General features: G+C 42.0%; 1 protein-coding gene across 1 annotated transcript in view; it reads right to left on the bottom strand.

The window, feature by feature from the left end:
- Window positions 1-1,399: 1,399 nt before the first annotated feature.
- LOC119619987 (sushi repeat-containing protein SRPX) overlaps window positions 1,400-24,184 on the bottom strand; it is a 29,466-nt gene continuing 6,681 nt past the window's right edge. The window contains 7 exon segments of the mRNA XM_073019517.1: window positions 1,400-1,729; window positions 5,941-6,062; window positions 8,442-8,575; window positions 11,653-11,832; window positions 12,569-12,690; window positions 16,715-16,841; window positions 23,866-24,042. Of these exon segments, the coding sequence (XP_072875618.1) occupies window positions 1,546-1,729; window positions 5,941-6,062; window positions 8,442-8,575; window positions 11,653-11,832; window positions 12,569-12,690; window positions 16,715-16,841; window positions 23,866-24,042 (1,046 nt within the window). The 3' untranslated portion in view covers window positions 1,400-1,545.

A 24,184-nucleotide genomic window follows, 5' to 3' on the forward strand; every position in this document is an offset into this window, starting at 1 on the left:
TATTTGACATTCCTCTATGAGCCATGCCATTGACCTTTCTGATATATCTGAAGAAGACACAAGTCAAAAAGTGGCTTCTAGTATGCTTTGTAAACAAAATCAAGCTTGTAAATAGAGTGTAAACCTATTGGCAGTTCAGCAATCGCCCTGCCTAATATTTTTTTAAAAAATTGTTAAATCTGCTTTCTGTGTTAAATCTCTGCATGTTAGAATTTATCTATTGTTTCTATAAGGTCCAAAAGGTACACAGAAAACTTCCGCAAGATTTTCAGTGGGAAATCAGTGGGAAATATCATTCACTTAGTTATTTTGTTTAGGAATAGATTTTGAACCAAACTGATATTCTGAAAATGGAGGAAAAACTTCAAGGTTTGCATGGGAGAATTGAGGAGTCTGGCTACTGGTTAAAAACCAATATGTGATTTTTCAGGCCTGACCATAGGTGATGATAAACACTTTACCTGGTAGGCTTCACCGGAAAAGCTGCCCTCCACACACCAGACTTGGTGCATAGCCAGTCATATGGCAGTCTCTGTGGGGTGTTGCAGTCAAAGACTCAGACCCCCTGGCCAATCACACTCTTTCACATATTTACATTCCTAGCCCTGTGCTTTCATTTCTAGGCCCTTTATCTGAGGCCTTGGGTAAGAGGTCTTCAGGTTCCTCTGCTGAGATCTTATGGGGTAAGGAAAAGGGGAAAAATTTGAAGATACTTTCCTTCACTCTGCCTCAGTACCCAGGACTTTTCCACTCCTACCCCACTACATGACTCCAGGGTCTGTAAAACTGCCAGAGCCTTTTGTTCGAGTCTCCCTCAATAGAAAGATGACCCCACATCTGTGCTGCTCCACTTGAATCTTGACCAGTGTGCTGTCCCACAGGGGAAAATGGAACAGTGAAGTTGATGCTTCCTCTGGTTTTAGACTCTTGCTTGTTCCATCACTGTGACTGAAGGCTTAGCTCTTTCATTTTCAGCTTGTGGCTTTAATTGGCTACTTGAACACCCAACAGCTCAGCTCTCTCCCAGCTCAGCAGAGCTCCTTAAAAGACTAATTAAATTTTTTCCATTCTTAAAACACCACTAAGGATCACAACCCTGAAACCACTGACCACACTGAACAAGTATGGCTGGTGCTTGATAAACAAAGTGAGTTCTACTAAATTTGCTCCAAAACATTTTATTAATAAAAGTCTTATTTAAAAAACAAAATAGAAAAGAGTTAGGTATCACATTGAATAACATGTTGATAGCCCGTGTATGGTTATGGGTTCTAATTTCTCTACAAAATCAACCAGCCATGATGGAGTAAAGAAAGTTAGAAAGAGTAAATACAGTCATTTAAGTTTTTTGAAACACTTCCAAGTACAAAAACAGCATGCTAATTTTTAAGTGCAAAGAAAGCTCATAATAAAATAGACTTTAAAAATTACAAATAAAAATCTGTACATCAAGGATATTTTTAAGGCTTTCCCATGTGCATGTCACTATGTAGACAATGAAGAGGAACAGCCAAGAGAGGAACCGCCAAGAGAGGAACCATCATGTCAGGTGTTACAGGTCTGGCCCATTTCGGCTTGTAGGACCATCTCTTCTTTTCTCAAGGGAAAAGTGTCAATCAGGTTGAACAGAGCCACAGGCATCACAAGGGAGACATAGCGCTCTTTGTCCATGCCATGCTTATCCACTAGCACCATACTGAAGGAGTAGAGTGGGATTCGCAGCAACAGCCTGCAGCAGACAAAGAAAAGAGGAGACTAAGTCAAACCATGACTCCCAAGGGTCCTGGTGGGTCAACCAGAGCCCTCCTGTGACCGTGTGCAGAGAAAGCTTTGATACCATGAAGGACTGAATCATCCTTTAGACCCTGTCTACTCAAACTGTGACCCTTGGACCAGCAGCATCACATGAGAACTTGCTAGAAATGGAGACTCCCATGCCCCACCCCAAACCTACTGAATTAGTATCTGCATTATTATCAAGATCCCCAGATGACTGGTATGGACATGAGAGTTTGAAAAGCACTGCTTTAGTTTTAGATTATAGTCAGGAAGACTTCCAGCCTACAATGATGCCATATACCAACATTTGGTACAAGGTGCATACAAGGCTAACAGATTTTTTTTCATTAAATTGGAATCAACCCAAGTTTGGAATCAACCCCAAACCCACATTTGCTGACTAGTGTTGCATGACCACATACACACGAGGACTAAGTCAGTGATTATGAACAGGGGTGATTTTGCTCCCCGCTCCCAGGGGAAATTTGGCCATGTCTGGAGATATTTTTGGTTGTCACAGTGGAGAGTGAAGATGTGACTGGCATTTAGTGGGTAGTGGCCAGGAATGCTGCTAAACATCCTGCAATGCACAGCCAACTCTCCCCGCCAAACAAAGAATTATCCATCCCCATATAGCAATAGTGCCAAGGCTGAGAAACTCTGGGCTAGGTAAAGCTGATTGACATCATTTCCCAGCATGATAGTTCTGGCCTATTCAGTGGCCAGCTCAGGACTACAGAGTTATAAGGGATTGAGCTTGGTCTATACCCCATGTATTCTGACTTGGTTAATCATAATTTGTACCCCAAATAACTCCAAAAAAGAATATGAAGTGGTTTCAAGTGTCTGGTGTTCTTTCTGCTCTACCACACTAGAATTTAAACTAAAAAAAATGATTTTCATAACAACACAAACATATTTGATGAGAATAGCTAGAGAAAGCAAACAAACAGATAAGCTGAGCCCAATGAACAAATGAGCCCACTCACTCTCTTCTCCAGACTTTTTTTGTTTTTCAGTTTAGATATTTTGAGATTGTGTATGAGGCAGAATATACACTGTCATCTGGATTTAAAGTGAAATATGTTTTCCTCATACAAACAGATCAAGGTTAAAAAATCATTACATAAAACACAAACTACATTTTTCTGCCTTTTAAGAGGGAGTTTCAAGGAAGAAGGGAATAATTTGTATTTTATCCCAGTGGGAAGCTAAATCGCAAATTCACTCCCAGTGACTAGAAATGCAACAAAAGAGGACATGACAGTGCCTCTGCCAGGTTTCCTGCAGTGCTAAGAGGGGAGCTAAGAAGTAGATGACTGCAAAGTGCATTAATGAGTTCCGAACACGCGAATGTAGGCTGCAAAGTAGGGTGTGAATGAAGAGATGAAATGCTCTGCATCTTTAAGAGGAAGGGTATTGAGTTTACTTTTGGGAGCATGGAAGAGTTCTGGCACAGGGAGCTCTCAGGAAACAGAGGAATAGGGAATATGGTGGCTGAAGCCTGTGGGAAAGGGTGACCAATAAGAAATTGGAGCATTCATTTTTTTTTATAGTGCTTGTGAGACTAGGATGGGAAACCCCCACACACACACCACCACCACGGTGCCACCATCTGCTACCACACACATTCCTGTGTAAGTCTTGTGCCTTGATTGACACAGAATGTAAAGGGGGAAAACTGTCATGGGAAGAGCTGAGTGGTTGGATCAGCAGGCTAGCAGCAGCCACAGGAATGCATCCCACTAGGGCCGAAGGACCACAGAAATCTTGGGGATGAATGATCAAACACCACACAAAATCGGGGATGAGGTGTGATGCCGACAGTATGTCTGAGTTACATACGTGTCTGTCGTCAGATTGGAAGGAGTTCTTCCTGGAAAATCTTCCAGGGAACACTGTAGACTCAAAGAATAATGTGGGTATAGAAATTATGGCTTTCTTGGTCCCCGTCTTTCTTGAGATTGCTGGAAAATTCCTCTGGGAAGCATGAATCAGATCATACCTCCAGATAAAAAAGAAATGAGGGCAAGGAAGAAGGTAGGTGGTGACCCTGCAACCCCAGGGACCCAGTCTCTTCTTTCTGTTGACTCCCTTCAAGGGTTTTATCATGGCCTCAGTGCTATTTGAAAATAGTCTTATAGCCAGACAAAAGAATTTTTAGATTATGCAGGCATTATGCTTTTCCTTCTCCTCTTTCGCTTCCCATTCTTTGCCTAAATCATCTTTTTTCCTCTGCAGTAGACTCCAAGGTGTCTAAAAAAACCTTTCCAATTCAAAGGGAAAAAGTTCTGCCAAGCTCTTTGTTTCTCACTGATATGTCTGATAACACAGGCATGCCGGCCTGACACAGAATCCATTAGGTAACGCACCTGAGTGATCATTTCTGCATGACTTTTACCTGGACTATCATCCAGCTGCAAAATAGAGATTGGCCCTTTTCTTGAAGGCTGCTGGGCAAAAGTTCTATTTCAAAACTGTAAAGCTTTTGGTAAAAAACTAGGCCAGTGGTCCTCACCATGTGATCTTTTGGGAGCTCATTAGAGATGCATATTATCGGGTATAACCAGAGACCTACTGAATCAGAAATGCAGTTTACAGCCTACAGTGTAGACTCCAGCAATATGTATTGTAACAGGCCCTCCAGGAGATTCTGATGGAGGCTAAAAGTTTGAGAACCACCATATAATGTATTTAAAATCATCTTCTGCCTATAGAAGTCTGTGGTAGCCCCAACATACACAATCTGAATGGCAAGTATTTTTTAATCGCATTTTTCTGTTCTTCAAGTAGATTCAACAGTTTAAAAGCACAACAAGATTTTATGAAGATGACACACATACAGACACATTCAATCCAAAACCCATTCAGAAAATTCTGCAACAAGTTTTAAAAAATCATTGACACAGGATATGAGCAAGTAGTACTAAATAAGCAACAGCTTCATAAAACCTACTTTGAAAATATTCACCATAAATATTTAGATATCAACACAACTCTCTGTCTTAAGTTTTGTACAGTTCAACTTGAAGTATTTGTACACTAACTGTAAATATACAATATACTTTTAAAAGCTGTTATCAACTCTGGAAATAGTAAGGCTGTTTCAATGAAATTTTGAGTCGTTTACTCCACTTAGTGCCAACATGGTGCCAGGTACTGTGCTAGGTACTGAGTAGCAAACATTTGAAAGCTCTGCTACTGATGTCAAAAGTCGGTATGGGGAGGTGCTACATGCAAATGCAGTAAAATATAACAAAAAGAAAAGCACATGAGTGTACCCAGCCTTCTCCATTCATCAGTTGACTAAAGAGAACTCATGAATCCTCTTATTTCAAGTTGAACTGTACAAAACTTAAGACAGAGAGTTGTGTTGATATCTAAATATTTATGGTGAATATTCTCAAAGTAGGTTTTTTGAAGCTGTTGCTTATTTAGTACTACTTGCTCATATCCTGTGTCAATGATTTTTTAAAACTTGTTGCAGAATTTTCTGAATGGGTTTTGAAAAGGCTGGGTGAGAAAGGAAGATTTTAAGGAGTTTTGCTTTAGTCTAATTATCCATTTTACAGTGGTCAAGAGATGCAAGCAGAAATTTGGGTTATTCTGAAACTATCTTTTGGTTGTTGAATTCTGCTTCTTTAATACATCATTATTCAGAGACTAAAATCCACGGTTCCAACTTTGTAAGGGTTATGAAAGTAAAATATAATTGTTAAAACAGAGGTATGAACAAGTGTTCTGTAAGAATGGAGAAAAAAGAGACCAAGCCTGGAAAGACTAATTGGATGCGTACTTTTCTAATAAGACCAAGGATTGCTTAAGTCTTTTTTTCAGGTCCTCCTCTCCTAGCCATCCTTCCTCCACCAACCAACCACACGCACACACACACACACACACTCACACACACACACATGTGCGTGAAGCAAAAACGGTTGGTTGGAGGGGGTAAGAAAGAAAACACTGGTAATTACCCATTGCACAATTTATTTGAACAAACAGCAACATACTGATTAGCATGGTTATAACACTCCCAGAATAAAAGCAATTAAACATTGAAGGTTGCCTGAACTCCATGCTGAATAGAAAGAAACCAGGGAACCTAATCAGTTAAAAGTGCATTCATAGGGGATAAGATTTAAGAACAGAAATTTCCCCTACCTGAGCTGCAGCGCTAGGGCTGGAGGCATAATCTTTGCACCTATCCTGCCAATGAGAGTCGGGAACACACCCACCAGCTCCACCACGGTGATGTGTCGAAGATCAAGGCCACACTGTGCCTGCTGGGAAAAAGAAAACCCAACAGGGGAAGTACGAGCATGGTGAAAAAAGACATCCTTATCAAACTAGAAACCGACAGAAGTAGCACTGGCCTGTCTCTGGAACTTTATTTGCTCACTCTGAACTGTACTGAAAACAGATGAGAAATTGGGGTTAAGCTCGTGGCTATAAAACCTAAATACCTTTCCTAGAGGAATCGTTCCAATATGGCTTGACAGTGGGATTTTGAAAACCTAAGCAAAAGGGCAGTCTATGTATTTCCAGACAGGGTGAGACCTTGAGTGAGTCAAATTTCCTAAAAAGTGTCCAAGACCACCCCAGAGGATTCTAACTTTTTCTTTGCAAGGACAGAAGACTACTCTATTTCCAGAGTCCACTTCTCTGCTCTGTTTCCACTCTCCACACTCCCCTGCCCTATGCCCTCCACACCCAATCCCAGGGGAAAAGAGGATAAAAGGTTCCAAGCCTCTAAGCTGGCTCTTGCCAAGAACCTTGGGAATGTGGCCCAGTCAACCACATGTCAGCAGGGCTCATCAGGAATGGCAATGGCAATAAAAATAAAAAATTAAGAAAAAGTAATGTAAGACAAATATGATGAATTTGGCTAAATGGGAAAAGAAATTTTGAAGTCTTGAAAGATGAAAACATCAAATATGTTTTACCAAAATTCCACTGAAATGTCCCTACATGAAGTTACAGAACTGGTTGAGAAGTTTAAAAAGTTAGAAATAGGCTTTTGTATTACTCTCACTGAAATGCCTATGTCAACCAAACCTTTCTTTGAAGGCTCTGGTTAAAATGCAAACGTAAGTATATTTGGAAGAGGAGGTCACACCAAAACATCTCGATATTAAACATCTTATCCAACCAGTTGTTAAGTTAGCAAGTGTCTGAAGGGATGGGACAGACTAGAGCAATGACGGCAATCTTTCTCTGTAAAGGGCCAGAGAGTATTTCAGGCTTGGCAAGGTTGGATGGCCTCTGTCCTAATCACTTCACTCCATCATTGTAGTGCAAAAGCAGTTGTAGATCATGCACAAATGAATTAGTGTGACTGTGTCCAATAAAAGTTAATTTACCGAAACTAGCCATGGGTCACTATAGTTTGCTGACACAGAGGAAAAGCAAGTTGTTTGACTTAATTCATTTTCCTATGGAATAAGAACAGATGAGGAAATGCATGATCGTGGAATATAGCCTGCAATGCCAATTTCCCACAAAAGAGAGAAGTATAAGCTTGTCTTTTCTGAAGAGCAGGCCCCTGGCTTGGACAAGGAGATACAAGGGGAGGTAAGCTGGTGGGGAACGGGGGTAAAGATGCAATGAATTTGGTTACTATTAAGGGAGCTCAAAAAAATTTTATATGGCTCTTCAGAGTTCATAGGCAATTCTTCAAGTATGTGGGAAGAGTGAAAAGAGACTTATTATTAAACATTTTATTAATGCTGACATGAGAAGTAAATTGTAGCCCTTGATTAAATCAAGACTGTTTTAAGCACTTAGTTCTATCCACTGTAACAAATGAATAAAATATTCTCAAAAAAAATGTGCAGCACTGTATCCATGGCACAGCATACATCCTGCCTCTTTAGTATTCAGTGAAGTTAGCCACTCTTTTGCAAACCAGCTTCAGGACAAAAGCAAGCAACTTCTAGTTTGATCCTTATAGATTCTAGTCATCCTTCCCCACACACCCAAGATGCTGGTTGCTCATTTAGTAGCTACAAAATTTACATAGTTGAGAAGGACATATTTCCCAGAAAAGTGCCCGTCAAACTTTAGAGTGCTTAGGAATCACCTGGAGATTTTGTTAAAAGTGTAGATTCTGACACAGTAGGTCTGGGAGGGGCCCTGAGAATTGGCATGTCTATCAAGCTCCCAGGTGATGCTGATGCTGCTGGTCCAGTCCATGGATCACACGTTGAGAACCACTGTGCTAAAAAAAATGGCTGTCACCCTCTGAGAGTCAAAGAAATTCCCTGGGAAAAATGTGGGGACCGAGGGCTCCTGGATTCCTTTCGTCTCTTGGGCCAGCCTTTTGGGCAGGCAGCTAATTGATTGCTTTCAGCCAGGCATATCCTGGACAGGTTCAGCAAAGACAATTGTTCTGTGGCTAGGCCTGGACAGTATGTCAATTAGACTTATTGGTGAAGACAGGCAACCTCATTAGTTGGAAAATGATTGGGTTAACTCTAAGGAGTCAATGCTAATCAGGTTATGGCCCAGAACCAGAAATGAATGGTGGTAGCTCTAAAGTGCCAGTTCCTGAAACTCACTGTAAGTGGATTAGGCACTGAATCTGGCCTTTGCTTTTAGTGAAATGGCTGGGCCCTTCCTGTTAAAGGTTTCCCTGCCACCTCGGCCCTGCCTCGAGGACTCACCTGCAGCATTCCTAGCTGGAGCCGGTAAAGGAGGTTTCGGGCTGTGGGTGTGGACACAATGAGGAGTCTCCTTTTCTCATAAAACTGATCCAGAAGTGCAGCTGCCGTTCTGATGCCCACATTGACATTCATGGCTGTAATCAGAAATGGCCACATGGGTCAGAAACCTTCTGCTTGTTCTGGCTCAACAGAGCCTGTGATGACACACAGGACCATTTGTGTAAGAATTAAACCCTGAGATAAGGATTCAAGTGTAAGTAGTTTATTTGGGAGGCGGTCCCAAGAAGCACTTGTGGAGGAGTGAGGAAGTATATTCATTTCCTCTTGCTGCTGTAACAAATCACCATAAACCTAGTGACTTAACATAATACAAACTTATTATTTTAGATACTGCAGGTCAGGATCGAAAAGATCCTGGCCTCATGGAGCTAAAATCAAGGTGTTGGCAGGGCTATGTTCCCGTGGAGGTTCTAGGGGAGAATCTGATTTCTTGTCTTTTTCAGCATCGAGAGGCCACCTTCATTCCTTGGCTAGTAGTCCCTTCCTCCATCTTCAAAGATAGCAGTGTAGTATCTTCAAATCTCTCTTCTCTCTGATCTCTCCTTCCACCATCTCTTTCTATGACTCTGACACAGTTCTGCCTCCTTTATATAAGAAGGCTTGTGATTATATTGGGCCCACTGGGTATTCCAGGATACTCTTCCCATCTCAAAATCCTTAACTTAATTACATCTGTAAAGTCCCTTTTTTCGTGTAAGGTAACATATTCTCAGGTTCTGGGGATTAGGATGTGGACATTTTTGGTGGACCATTATTCTGCCTATGTCAGGAAGTGAGACAGTGAGGGAAAGAAAATACCAGTTGGTTATCAAGCAAGTTGTTGCTGTGGGCATTTGGAACTCACTCCCACTGGGGAACTCTAGGAGATGATATACAACATACCTCCAGAATTAACCCACTGGAGGGAACTGGAGTATTTATACAATTGCTCCATCATTGTTGAGGGCTGCTTCTGGGGCACTAGCTCTCCATCACTTCAGGCTGGCTCTGTGCATGGGCTGACAGTGCTTTCATAGCCAGGGAAAAAACGCTCTCAGACAGAGAGACCCGGTTAATTGCAGTAAGTAGCCTTTTGAACATAGATGCGAATGTGAAAGGCATATGGGCCAAGCACCATAGTATCTGCTAGGGAAAGGGGTGCAGAGAGGCAGAAGGGTAAGAGAATGGGCAATGGCCAGGCTGGCTTTGGAATGGCTCAGAATCTCTGAAGTCTGCCTCCTTGGTGCAGAAGGGACAAAGCAATGTGGGACACAAAGGCCACAGAGCAAGCAACACAGGCATAGAGGACATGGGACAAGGCAGTTTTATAATAGGCCCTCCCTTTAAGCAAATACATGACAACTAATTCCAGCTGTTCAAGGTCAATGAAGGATGTTATATAGATAGGCAAACAAAAGGCTTAGCTCCAAAGAAGAAATAATATGAGAAAAACTAGTAGATGCCATGTATGATTTAAATCTTGGTTTTCATAATTCACATTTTAGGTTTGCATTGAAGTATCTGTTCATTCACACATTAATTCATTCAGCCATTATATACTGAGTGCCTGCCATGTGCCACGCTCTACGCTAGGTACTAGCATGTCACACTGAGTGATACCCAGTTCCTGCCCTCTTTCCTGCCCTCTTCCCTGCCCCAGGGGCTCAGAGTCTAGGATAGCTCTGGTCAAGAGAAATACAATGTAAGCCACTATGTTTAATCTTAAATTTTCTAGTTGCCTCATTAAAGAAGTGTAAAGAGACTGGGCGTAGTGGCTCACACCCGTAATCTCAGCACTTTGGGAGGCCGAGGCGGGCAGATCATGAGGTCAGGAGATTGAAAACATCCTGGCTAACATGGTGAAACCCCACCTTTACTAAAAATACAAAAAATTAGCCAGGCGTGGTGGCACGCACCTGTAGTCCCAGCTACTCAGGAGGCTGGGGCAGGAGAATCACTTGAACCCAGGAGGCAGAGGTTGCAGTGAGCCAAGATCGCGCCACTGCACTCTAGCCTGGGCGACAGAGTGAGACTCCAGCTCAAACAAACAAACAAAAAGAAAAAGTATAAAGAGATAGGTAGAAATGACTTTATGTTTTATTTAACCCAATATATCCAAAATATTTCATTTCAACATGTAATCAATATAAAAAATTAAGATACTTTATATTCTTTTTCACACTAAGATTTTGAAATTGGTATATATTTTACACTTATAGCATATCTCAATTCAGAATAGCCTCATTTCAAGTGCTTAGTAGCCACACATAGCTAGTGGCTACCATGTTGGACCACATAGGTCTAGCAGCCTGTTAGACACCACACCCCAGGCCTTAATGCCAACATGGTGGGCATGAAGTCCTTAGGTAGGGAGTCTATAATAGGTGTGTTCTTTCTACTTTAACACATGAAATTGAAGAATCTCAGGCATTTAGCTGATGGTATATATGTCTCTCTGTCACTTAACTCTAAATGGGGGCTTCAATTAAAAGAAAGGGATAAAGATGAAAGGGTACCAGGAAATGAGAAAAAGAGAAGTCTATAAACAAGAGATACGTCCATAATTTTCTGGTTAGCCCAAGTTTCAGACTCATTACCCAGCCCAATTTTTGTTCATCAGGAATAAGAGCTGGCATAAGGCTTTACCTGTACCAGGCACTGCTCTATTCCACTGTTCCACAGATGACCTAATTTAATCCTTACAACAACTCAAGAGGTAGATGAGGTATTATTTTCTTCATTTTACATAGGAGGAAAGATTCCAAATGCCCAAAGTGTATGTGACTTTCATGCCAGTGATGCAAAGCAGGTATGATATTGTCTCTACATGACAGTGTACTGGCTTTATAAACAAGATCCTTACATTTCTAGAACAAAGGAAACTACAGCAAATTTTGCTGATTCATAATGTCACTAAAGGCTGGCCCTAGGTTCCTACCTTGAGCTTCTTCCTTAGAGGACATGAAAGGGAAATTAGAGGATAGGCGGAAGCAAGACGGATAACAGATGAGATGAGCTGTGGCAGGGATCTAGGGACTATGTTCATCCACTCAGATAAAGAGGGATGGCCAGGAACTTCTCAAAGTCTATGAAGGGAAACCTCTCTTGCACTGGAATCAAGAACCAAGGGGTTTACAGGTTCTGCTGCAGGCTGGAGGGGCTGCGTACATACTTGCACAGGTGGGCTCCGTGCCAGACCAAGCCAGGTTGGATTGACATACTCGGGCAGGGCTACCCTGGAGCTCATAGCCGCCGATGCAGGAGAACTCACAGGTGGCTCCATAATTATCCCCATCGCTGGAGCACTTCATGTAACCATTCTCTGGGGCATTGAGTTTGCCACAGCGTTTGACTGTAGGGACACAAGTCCAGAGGGGTCTCAGTGCTGAGCTCCCATCCACAGAGTAAGCAGAAAAGGTGAGGATGCAGGGGCATCAGCTTTGCAATCAGGCTTCTACATCAGCCTGTGAAATGAGTGAGGGAGGAGGGATGACTATTTGGTCAGTGGGTGAGCCTTGCAATGGTCACCCATCCATACCAATGAGACCACTGATATCAACTGGTTTAGCTCCTAGTGTTGTAGATGAGGAAGTGAAGTCCAGAAGAGTAAGGAGTAAAGATGGTTAGCAATTAGTTGCCCAAACCATCAGGCATAAAATAATCCTTAAAAACATTTTCTTTCATACCAGTGGTTCCAGAACAGTAAGAACATGTTCTCCTGGTGGCCCAAATTAGGGGGCTCCTATTCACCCTAGTTGTAGATGGACTCACAGGCTTCAGCTGGTCACCTAAGCTCAGGGATGGAAAAATTATTGAATAATATTCTTCCGGCACAGTCAGCTATGGGCTCCTGTAAGACTAGTCCTGGGAACTCCTTAACTAATCTGGCAACACTGACGCCCATCCATATGTGTATCATGAAATTCAGGCATTAAGATAGGGCACTTCTCCAAGTCTCATTAGAGGCTAATCTAAAGCTGGCAAGTCTCCCACCACAGTAGGCACTTTTGAGAGAGTTCTGACTTGAGGACCTGCTTCCCTTTGCTCTTCTAAAGGAAGGGTGGGGGGACAATAAGCAGTATTCTTACCTCTTACTTTAACTGGAAATTTGCAAGTGCCCTTATTCTCAGCTCTGTCATAGACTGTGCACTGGATCTTGTGGTCTCCTTCTGGAAAGTTGGAGCCTGGCGGGAGGCCTTTCAGAATGACACTTAGAGAGGAAAAAAAAATCAGAAACAGGAAAGATGACATTATGGATCTGACAAGCAAGTGACGACCCCCCACTCTTTACAGGACATGGAGAGACTGAGGGGCAACAATTAGACTAGTTTAAGTAGAACAAAAATTTCTCAAAGAATAGAATCTCCTAAGCTTTAGCCTGTTTTAGAAGAGCAGTTTGTGCCCAGAAAATGGAAGACCCAACCTACTGGGAAGCTTAGACTTTTTTCCAGCTGTAGGTAGAATGGTGGGGAAGTGGGTAGAGGGAGGAGGGAGCATGAAAAATATAGGGCCCAAGTCTCTTCCTTCAATCTCACTCTTGTTCCAGGTGGGACCTGAATTGCCTCACTGTTGGGAAGACAAGGGAATTTTCTGTGAGGAAAATCATTAGAGAATATAGTCCAAGCAGTCACTGGCAATTTGGGCCTGCAGGGTGTACTAGAACTTTCTCTGTTCTTTCTATCTGGGACTGTGGAGACCTAAAGGCAAGTTCTCTGTGATTCCTTGGTTATCCTGATAACAATAATAATGACTAAAAGTGTTCTTTGCACTTACATAAATCTTACATGTTAGGCATGGTTCTAGGCATTTTGCATATATTTATTTAATCCTCCTCATTTAATCCAACAACCCTATTAGGTAGGTAGTATTATCTCTATTTCACAGATGAGGAAACTGAGGCATAAAAAGGCTAAAGAACTTGCCCAGGGTCACACAGCTAGGGTGACTTCATCTTTTTTCTTGGCTGCCTAATGAGAACACCAATCAGTATAGCATGATCAAAATCCATGTTCTGTTTTTCAATATACATATAAATTCCCCCTCTCCCTACAGTTCAGGGAATGATGAGAATATGTGCTAATAATGAACATGTGGTATTATGATTTTCACCATTGAGGAAAGCCTTACATGTAGGTGGGTGAGGTGGCTGTTTACCAGGTATGAGAGAGGGGTCGTGGGAAAATGTCAGAAATCCCACTATTTTGAGACATGCTGCTGTTGGCTTTAGATGCTTTAAGGTCTTTAGAAAGCACAACTTAAATTCAGATAAACCTGAGAGGAGTGATACTTCAAATATAAGTAGATGTAGCCTCTCTGAGACTTTGTTTCGCCTGTGGCATGCAAATAACAGAAGGAGTAAATAAGGGAACTCACAAGAAGCACTTATCTCAGAGCTTGACACTAGAACCTTCTCCCTCACAAGGGAGCTATAGAGCAGTAGCTTGGATAGGAAATGGCGGAAGGGGTCATAGGAGAAATGCCAGGGCAGCAAGGAGCCCAAGTGAGAGCTGTAAAGGGAACAAGACAGCCTTCTCTGAACTCCTCATCCTGTTGGAGTGCATTCCCATCACATCCTGCTCTAAACCTTTCTGGCCTCTGGGCTGTAGAACCCTGGAAGCAGACAGCTGCTTTGAACAAAGGGACAGGAAAGTACTGAGATGCTGTTTTAAAATGTAACAATCATGCCAGGTGCGGTGGCTCATAAATGTAATCCCAGCACTTTGGGAGGCCGAGGCGCGCAGATCACCTGAGGTCAGGTGTGCAAGACCAGCCTGGCCAACATGGCAAAAACCCGTCTCTACTAAAAATACAAAAATTAGCAGGGTGTGGTGGTACACACCTGTAATCCCAGCTACTCAGGAGGCTGAGGCAGGAGAATCGCTTGAACCTGGGGGGTGGACGTTGCTGTCAGCCAAGATCTTGCCACTGCACTCCAGCCTGGGCGACAGAGTGAGTGAGACTCTGTCTCAAAAAATTTAAAAAATCAAATAAAATGTAACACTCCTAACCATATTACACGAGTTACCCACAAAAACAACAAGGTGAATATTCTCACAAAGCTTGTAGACAAGCAGAGTCATCTGATGGTTTGATGTTTTGTGTTTATTACACAGGATTTCAACAGCAGTCAGAGTTGCAAAAATCTAAAAACCTACTATGTGGTAGGGGCTGGGCCAGGCATTGTGCTAGACCCTGAAGGGTCAAAGGTAAATAAAATCCAATCCCTGATTATGTCAACTTACTTTTCAATTCTGATTGCCTACATTTTCTCCAAAGGGATTCGTGGGATGTGTATGTGATAGCAAATACTTTTTTAATGGTCAAACTTTATCTTTGAGAAGTTACAATGGGAAAGCATAACTAGTAGTATTACTTAAGCTAGATGAGGCACTGGGGGAAGATTATTGGAATGTAGGAACAAAATGTCCTGCCTCCTCTCACTAGAAAATGTACTGTTATTGCCTAATCATCGTGTAAAAATGTTTTGTCATGCACAGCCTGGGTTGATAGGATTCTAGAAAGTCTTTTCTTGCTTTATGGATCACCAGGAGATAAATTAGAGGTATCCTTTTATCGACAGATGAAAACTCAGTGGGAAGCTCTAATATGCCCGTAAACTTTAAGGCACAGATATGAACATGCTAACGTGAAGTAGTGGTCTCCAGGGAATATGAAGGCCAACCAAACAGTTGCAGGGATACAGGCCCAAATGCTAGATTAGAACAACACATAGCTAACCCTCACAAAGGGATCCACCCATTTTTAAAAGCTTCTTAACAGTGCTTCTCATTGTGGTTTGTAAAACAAACATACCAACAAAAAGCAACTCAGATATATGTCAAACTATGAATGAAATTGGTCCAGGAGAATGGGGTAGAGGTGGGGAAGAAAGCAGAAGATACCATCCCTTTTTTTTTTTTTTTTTTTTGAGACGGAGTCTCACTCTGTCGCCCAGGCTGGAGTGCAGTGCAGTGGCACGATCTCGGCTCACTGCAACCTCTGCCTCCCGGGTTCATGCCATTCTCCTGCCTCAGCCTCCTGAGTAGCTGGGACTACAGGCACCCGCCACCACGCCCAGCTAATTTTTTTGTATTTTTAGTAGAGACAGGGTTTCACCGTGTTAGCCAGGACGGTCTCGGTCTCCTGACCTCGTGATTCGCCTGCCTTGGCCTCCCAAAGTGTTGGGATTACAGGCGTGAACCACTGCGCTCGGCCGATACCTTCCCTTTTTTTAAATAAGCATCTGTAAGTGTCTGATATGGTCAGGAGTTTTAAAAATAAATTAAAAAGCTTTAAAAGAGATAAATACAGCCAAAAAACAAGGGGTGAAAAAGTTCTGCACTAAACTGTACTCACAGAGCACAAGAGCGACAGCCTCTGGCACCACCTGGGAGACACAGACGGCTTCCCAGTGCAGGTAATGGCCTGGGGGCATGAGTAGGGTCTGGCTGGGCAGGCAATGTGGGTTACTCTATCCCTAAATTAACCAACTGGCTTCCTCTTTCCCCTTCTGCTCCTCCTTCCCTTCTCACCACCACTTCTTTTAAATTTATTTTATTTTTAATTTTTGTGAGTATGTAGTAGGTATATATTTATGGGGTACATGAGATTTTTAAAAATTTTTTTGAGATGGCATCTCACTCTGTCACCCAGGCTGGAGCACGGTGGCACAATCTTGACTCACTGTAACCTCAGCTTCACGGGTTCAAGCGATTCTCCTGCCTCAGCCTCCCGAGTAGCTGGGATTACAGGTGTGTGCCACCACACCTGCCTAATTTTTGTATTTTTAGTAGAGACAGGGTTTCACCATGTTGGCCAGGCTGGTCTCAAACTCCTGACCTCAGGTGATCCGCCTGCCTCATCCTCACACAGTGCTGGGATCACAGGCGTGAGCCACCACACCCAGCCAAGATGTTCTGATACAGGCATACAATGCATAATAATCACATCATTCACCACCCCTTATTTCTCTTTTTTCCTTCAGTAAGGATTTCCTGAGTGCTAACTACGTGCTAGACACAGTTCTGGGCATTAAGGACATAGCAGTGAACATATTATAATAAAGACAGGTAATCAACAAATACATAGGTGACATATATAGTATATTAGGTAGTGACCATGAGGACCACATCTGAAAGCATAAACAGACCAGCATATATACACTCCCCTACTCTGGGTAGCAAACATCTCACATAAAAGAGACAACATCATTTTATCTGCCAACTTTCACTTACTCAGTAAGAATGCCATCTGCTGTGTCCCTTCCTTCGGGTGTCTCCCAGGATACCCGGACTGTCAGTTTGTTGGGTTCTGCAATGCGTTCTTTCACACTTGGGCACTTGATTCTAGGAGGTTCCATATCTGAAAATATAACCAAAATATTCTCATCATCATCAAGAAATATCTAGTCAAACTGGGGTTCAACACCCAAAGTTTAAAGTACCAAAGCCTCTGGGTATTCTCCATTTTCAAAGAGTTTGTTCATCTTATATATTCCCCTTTTCTCCCTTCATAATGCTTTTACTCTCCTGCTAAGTTTTGAAGATTGTTTAAATACTCACATGTGCAGGGCTAAACCTGCAATCAACTGGCCTTGTGAGGTGTCCTGTGGGTAATTCATTAGTTACAGCCTTTCCTCCCCATGCTTCCAAACTCTGCCTACTGATGGCCACATGGCAGTTACTCAGCTGAAACTAGAAGTCATTTGGTTTTAGTGAGTACTTCCTGCTTTGAGGACAGCATCATGGAATATTAGAGAAAGGCACTCTAGCTATCATCTAGTCAGATTCAATTCAAGGCAACAAATTTTTCATGAGTACCAATCTTATCCAAGGTTTCATTCCAACTGCTGGGGTTGGGGGTGCACAAAGGCAAAAGAATCATGTGCTTCTGACATTTCAGGGAATTTGCCATGTACTGGGGGGATTACATTACCCCACATGAAATATAACATGAAGTAGAAAATGACAATGCCCCAGGCAAGGTAAAAGTGAATGCTATGGAGGTATAGAGGAGCCGCCCAACTTTCTCATTTTACAGATGTGCAAACTGAGGCTCAAAGAAATTCAGTGATTTATTTAAGATCACACATGTAGATAATGGCACTGTGAATTATAATCTAAGTCAGAGCACTTGCCAACAGAACAAGTTCTCTCTCTCTTTCTGCTATCTATTATCAACATATTGCTTAATATCTTAAAATAGGCAATGGTCTGTCTGGGTCCATTCTCCCCTTGAACTGCTACTGAACTACATTTATGGTTTTGTGTTCTGGGACAGCAGTTTTACTGTGGCTCTGGACCTCCAAAAGCCTCCCAAATTTCTTCAAGTAGTTTCTCTATGTGGTCATAGGTATGACATCCTCGATAGTCATAACAAGGATGGGTGGTTAATGAGGGCTCGAAGTAAATAAGATGTCAGCTCTACACTGAGTTGTATTTCATCTTATAGCTGAAGTGAAATCACAAGAGGAAGTTCAAATTTCTGCAAATTCTACTTAATGTTTCTGAACAGGTAGAGAATGTATTTAAAGAGAGCATAGCAAATTAAGGACATTCAGCTTCACGTTACTTTACATATCAACTGATAAGTATTAAGTGCTAGTACGGCCTTAATGAAAGTTAAATGTCCTTTTGATTCTGAATGACAGATGTCTTTGAGAGACTAAATGCGCCAAGTAAAATTCTTTATATACTTTCTCCTGTGTCTTGTCTAATCATTTCTCATTTGATTTAGGGTAAGAAGTTATGAATAACTTATTAAACAATTTTGCCTTCAGCTATCCAAATTCATTTTCATTCTATGTCATGCTTCAGTGGGGTGTGAACTTAACAGCCTCAATGCACCAATCCTAAATTGAATAACCACCATATTTTGTTGAATCTAAGTCACTCCTCATTGTGAAATGCATCCCTATTTCGGGGATATTAAAAGGTATACAAATACTATGATGAAATGGAAGCTGCCTTAAGTGCATTCAAGATGTCTATTCTCAGTTGCTAAGTTTTTTTGAAAAATAATTTAATGTTTTACTATAATAGGTGAGAGAAGACAAATTTTCATAATTCAGATGAACATTTCACAGAAAGACAAGTATATAATGACTGCCCCCTGCTGGTCAAATAGAGCTGGCAATTACATGATAGAAAGTATATTTATTAGCATATAGATTTCACTGTAAAATTACATTGTGTTACCATATTTTCTTGGAGTGAAAAAGCATGGTCAGAGTGAAAAGCAACTTAGTCTCTGTCAGGTAAACTAAATGTCCGGGTGATACATTGTTGTTTGTTTTCTGTATCTAGAGCTACTAACAGTGTAAGCACACAGGCTCCAAGATAGGTTATCTGGGTGAAGAATCTCAGAGTTTCCCAAAGCCAGCTTATCTCTAGCTAATCATGATCAGCTGAACTGGCCAAGCTTTTCAGAAACAGTGTTCTTCCAAAGAAGAAACAAGAAGAAATAAATCATTACAAATAATAACTAATGTTGGAGGAATCCTTCCTACATGCCCACCCCATGCTAAGTATCCTCCCTATATTAGTTTACTGAATTTGCACAACCATCCATTAGACTAAGCAGTGTTATTAGCGTCCCCATTTATAGATTGGGAAGAAGCCTTTCCTTTCTTTTGGAATTTCTTTGTGGTCTGGGATTTTTAAATGCCATTACATATTTTGAAGTTATTTTAATAAACCAAACCCTTTTGTGTGTCTGCTTGCTGCTGACCTAGTGTTTTCCGCCAACCTTTGCACACATACTGTTTTGTGATGGCCTGTCATAGCTTCCGCATGAACCCTTGAAGAGTCTCCACAGGACTTGATCCTGACATATTCTCAAGCAGCTGCCTTCTCTCTCAGCTGGTGAGACCAGCTGGTCTGCCCTTCAGCTGATGCCCCAGAGACCTAAGTCTGTTATTACCCAGATTTGGCCCCAATAGCGTTTTATAAGTTATACATTTCCATGAATGAAAGGAACAAAGTTACTATAGAAACATAATTACTATTCCCTGTTGAATTAAGATGCCTGCAATTTATAAAAATCTTGAAACCTTCAGTGAAAATTCTGGCCTCTGCTCTCTGCCTTATTCATTGGAGATATCTGACAAACTGTCTCCCTTCTCTGTGTTCTAGTTTTCTCTGAGCATATAAAATATGAGAAACAAATATATTGCATTGTATCAACTACTATTTATCTAAGAAGCTGGACTTTTTTTTTTGAGACAGGGTCTCACTCTGTCACCCAGGCTGGAGTGCAGTGGTACAATATCAACTCACTGCAGCCTTGACCTCCCAGACTCATGTGATCCTCCCGTTTCAGCCTCCCAAGTAGCTGGGATTACAGGCGTGCACCACCATGCCTGACTAATTTTTTTATTATTTATTTATTTGTTTGTTTATTTTTATAGAGACAGGATTTTGCCATGTTGCCCAGGCTGGTCTTGAACTCCTGGGCTCAAGCAATCTGCCTGCCTTAGCCTCCCAAAGTGCTGGGATGACAGGTGTGAGCCACCAGCGCCCAGCTGAAGCTGAACTATTTACTTGGAAATCCTTGACACATCTAACCAGGTAGGTAGTGGAAAGAAGGAAGAGGTTGAAAAGGACAATGTCTTGGCCAACAGATAACAATAAAATGCAAGGGAAACGACCCTGTGCCAGTTCCAGACCCAGGCCCTCCAAGAATCTGGTGCCTCCTGCTTTCACTATGTTAAAAGTCAGCTGCCATCTAAAGAAGTCCAATTGACTGGAGAGGCCATGTAGTCAGGATGAGAAATTATAAATGAGAGAGAGAGAGTCAGCCAGACCCCAGTCACTACAACTTTTCCCAACTGAGGTACCAGACCTGTGAGTGAAGCCATCTTGAATCCTCCAGCTCCACTTGGTCACCTCAGCCATTAGCACACACAGCAGAGATAAGCTGTCCCCACAAAGCTCTGCCCAACATTCCAACCCACAGAATCTTTGAGCAATAACATAGTTGTTTGGAACCACTAAGTTTTGGGTGGTCTGTTGTGCAGCAACAGATCACTGATGCAAATATAAAATAGTTTGAGTTTGGTGACAGAGAAAGAAAGAGTTCTTTTCAAGGGGGCATAGGAAGCGAGTGACTGCCAAATGCAGAACAAATCTGGCCATTGAAAAGTCACCCAGTTGTTTGCTTCCCCCAGCCAGAGTGTAATCTCTGTGGATGGCTCTGGGAAGTGGTTTCCTCTGTTTGGCACCATACAAAAATCCAGAGAACTTTCCAAAACAGACAAAAGAGGCAAGAAGGGAGGCAATGAAATCCACATTTAAAAGTCATGATCATAGCCGGGTGTGGTGGCTCATGCCTGTAGCTCCAGCTACTCAGGAGGCCAATGTGGGAGGATCACTTGAGCCCGGGAGTTCAAGACCAGCCTGGACCACATAGCAAGAGGCTAGCCTGGGCGACATAATGAGACCTCATCTCTAAAAGTCAACATCTTCACAAGAAAGAAGCCCAAATAAAAATTCATGGGTGATACATTTATATTAGAGAGGGCCACTAAAAGTTGACCTGTTCTGTTTGTACTAACAAATCATGTAAGGGAAAAAGTGAATCAGTATCTCAATCAACAAGTTGCTTTGACACTGAAACTAGCCTCTGAAAGTTTGCAAAAGAATGTGTACTTGTCAACCCAGGAGGAATTTAGCACAATTTAACATCATTTGCAACAATACATGGATACATTTATTCTTAGCCCTACTGATGTTTGCATCAACTGAACAACGCAATGCAGCCCAGCAATAATGCAATGATCCCATTCCTATGGGTCATTGGATAAACCAGCTGTGAGACAGCTGGGACACGAGAAATGTATGCCATCAATTTCCATATATTACATCTCCGAAATTTTTTATTCCAGAATTTCATTTGTGTTAATAAATCTCCACCTATTCTACTCTGCAGGAAACAAAAAAATAAGGGAGCATATATATTTATTTAAAAATATGTTTTCCTTGATAATTAGAACTTAAATGTGTTGTCTGGTCACTTTATTACAATCTGTTCAGCGGGGCAAAAAGGAAAGTTTGTACATTGTCTTTTGTTACAGCAATTTTAAATGGATACTCACTGCATGTCAAAAGACCTTTGATGGTTTTTCATTGTCCATGGTTTTTAAAGTATCTTTAATTTGTTTTCTTCCTGTTTTGGCCTAGGAAGAAGTGTTGGTCTAAAGGAAAGATCATGTGTCTACTCAAAATGTGGTCTCTATATGAGGGCTTGTGATTCCAACTATCCATTCTCTATATGAGGACTTGTGATTCCAACTATCCATTCTCTATATGAGGACTTGTGATTCCAACTATCCATTGTTCTATCTAAATGCCAACATAACCAAAAATAACTAAAAATGGAAAGAAAGAAAAATATCCTCCCAAAACAATAGTGGTTACATTCTAAGGTTTATTTTCTTCCAGATCAATGGATGTTGTAGCTCTTCAAAGAGTTTACCCTCCTGCAATTTGCAGTATTTTTTTCCTCCTACATAGACTTATTTTTATCTATATCTGTTTCTGAAATAACCATGAATTTCAGCCCATTGCCAGAGTATGGTCTGTGTAAGAAAATTAATTTTAACTTGTGGCACCTTCAAATTAGCCAGACCACAGAACTGACCACCTCAGAGTCAAAAGTAAGCCCAGTCTTCTCTCTTCCCTCGCAGTCTAGAAGAGAACTGGGACAACTTTCTCACCACTCAGCATAGCTCTGGCCAAGACTGTTGAAGGCTGTGTGAAAATCTGGTAACTACTTAGCCACTATGTGTCAGCTCCCAAAATAGGTTGAAGTTCTGAGTTATGCTCAAGGACCCCCTACCCCTGCCAACACAAAAACAAATTTATTAAACTATTTTAATATATTAAAGCCAAAAAAATAAATGATACCCCTAGAATAAAATTCACTGGGGACAAACCTCAGCTTGTTTATCATGAAAATCAAAGAAAGAATTGCCTGCTTGCTTTGCCCATTTCTCTCTGTTTTCCTGGGAGCTCTAGGCTCTCTTGTGGATCACTCTACCCCTTTTTGTCACCCCTACCTAATTGCATGTACAATCCTCCTTCTCCCAAATATGCCTGAACCTTGTCCTGACAAACTGTAATATGAATCTCCTGAATTCGGGGTTCATTCTCTCTCCCTCTGGGAAGGTTCCAGGCCCATCTGGTCCAGCTTAAGACATGCTGTTGCTTTTTTAGAACACTTTTTTAGAACAATCAGCATTTTCTTTCCATTGTTGCACACAATCTGGAAATTTAAACAGTATGATCCCTAGAGTACTCTGCCAAAGCTTGCTTAGCAGAAAGATTTTAGAGCTTCTCTCCTCCCACCATCACCTCTGCCCCTTCCAATATGAGGGAGTAGATTCAGTTTTCTTTTTGGTTTGTTTTGAAGAGCTATGCACATACCAAATCACAGAGAGGATATTGAAAGCAACATCTGTGAGGTGCCCCCTGTGGGCAGTGTTACTGGCAGTTAGTGAATAAAATCCAAGGATTCTGCTAAACATCTTGCAAACAAAAAAACAGGGCTCCACAACGAAGAATTATTTGGCCCCAAATGTCCATCATGCTGAGGTTCAGAAACTTTGCCCTAAAGCATCGTTTAGCAGAATCCTAGGCCCTACCCCAGACCTGCTGAATTTAAATCTGCATTTTTCCCAAGGTCCCTAGAGGACTTCACTGCACAGTAAAGTTTGAGAAGCAGTGCCTTAGGTCAGTGGCTCTTTATTTGAGTGTTTCACAATCCCTGGGATGCTCATTAAAAAACAAAGTGCTGGGTCTGACCCCTAAAGTTTCTGACTCAGCAGGTGGTAGGGGTGGGTTGGTGAAAATTTGCATTTCTAAACAGTTCCCAGGGGGTGCTACTGCTGCTTCTGCTCCCAGGACCACACCATGGGAACCACTCACTACCCAACAAACCCAGAGGCACAATATCCAAATCCCTTCCAGCTGAACAAATTGAGTGCTCGCTGACCACCAGAGTCAATGACAAAGGAAGTACACTGGGGCTGAAAGACACATAGATGTTCTCTACTGGACTGTCCCTATAGTGTCAATAACTTTGCTCAGGCCCCTGAACTAAAATCGGCAGGTGTATGCCACATCTCTGCCAGCCTGTAGTTGCCTCAATAGCAAACCAAGAAAAAGACAAAAGTCAGATGGAAGCCATCAGCTATGAAGTCAGCTCCAGGATAAACACTGAGGTTAGATCTAGGGCTGAGCCAGAGAACCAGGGATGCTACTGAAAGCAAAGTTACATGCTTAGGCCTTGCAGGAGGAATAGTGATGCTCCCTTTACAATCCACGATACGAACACCCCCTGCTCCTCCCAAAGCAAGTGCCTCTTGAGGGCTGTGGCATTTTCTTACCCACACAGGAGGCTGGCCGACTGCTCCAGGCCTTGTTGTCCATACATGTAACGGTCTGCTCCCCTTTCAACGTGTATCCTGGTGAACAGTAATACTCACACCGGGAGTTAAAGTAGGCACCATCTACACACTTAAACCCTCCATTTGCTGGCATGGCAAGGGTAGGACATCACTTTTCTGAAAATGAGAAAAATCAGATATTCAGTATTTCTTAGTTTTTGTCTATAGAGTTTCGTTCCAGAGTCTAGAAACTGAAAGCATGGGGTGAAAAGTTAATTTAAATATGACAAGGCCGGGCGCAGTGGCTCATGCCTGTAAT

This window comes from Chlorocebus sabaeus, chromosome 9 (genome assembly GCF_047675955.1).
Source record: "Chlorocebus sabaeus isolate Y175 chromosome 9, mChlSab1.0.hap1, whole genome shotgun sequence".
Classification (NCBI taxonomy): Eukaryota; Metazoa; Chordata; class Mammalia; order Primates; family Cercopithecidae; genus Chlorocebus; species Chlorocebus sabaeus.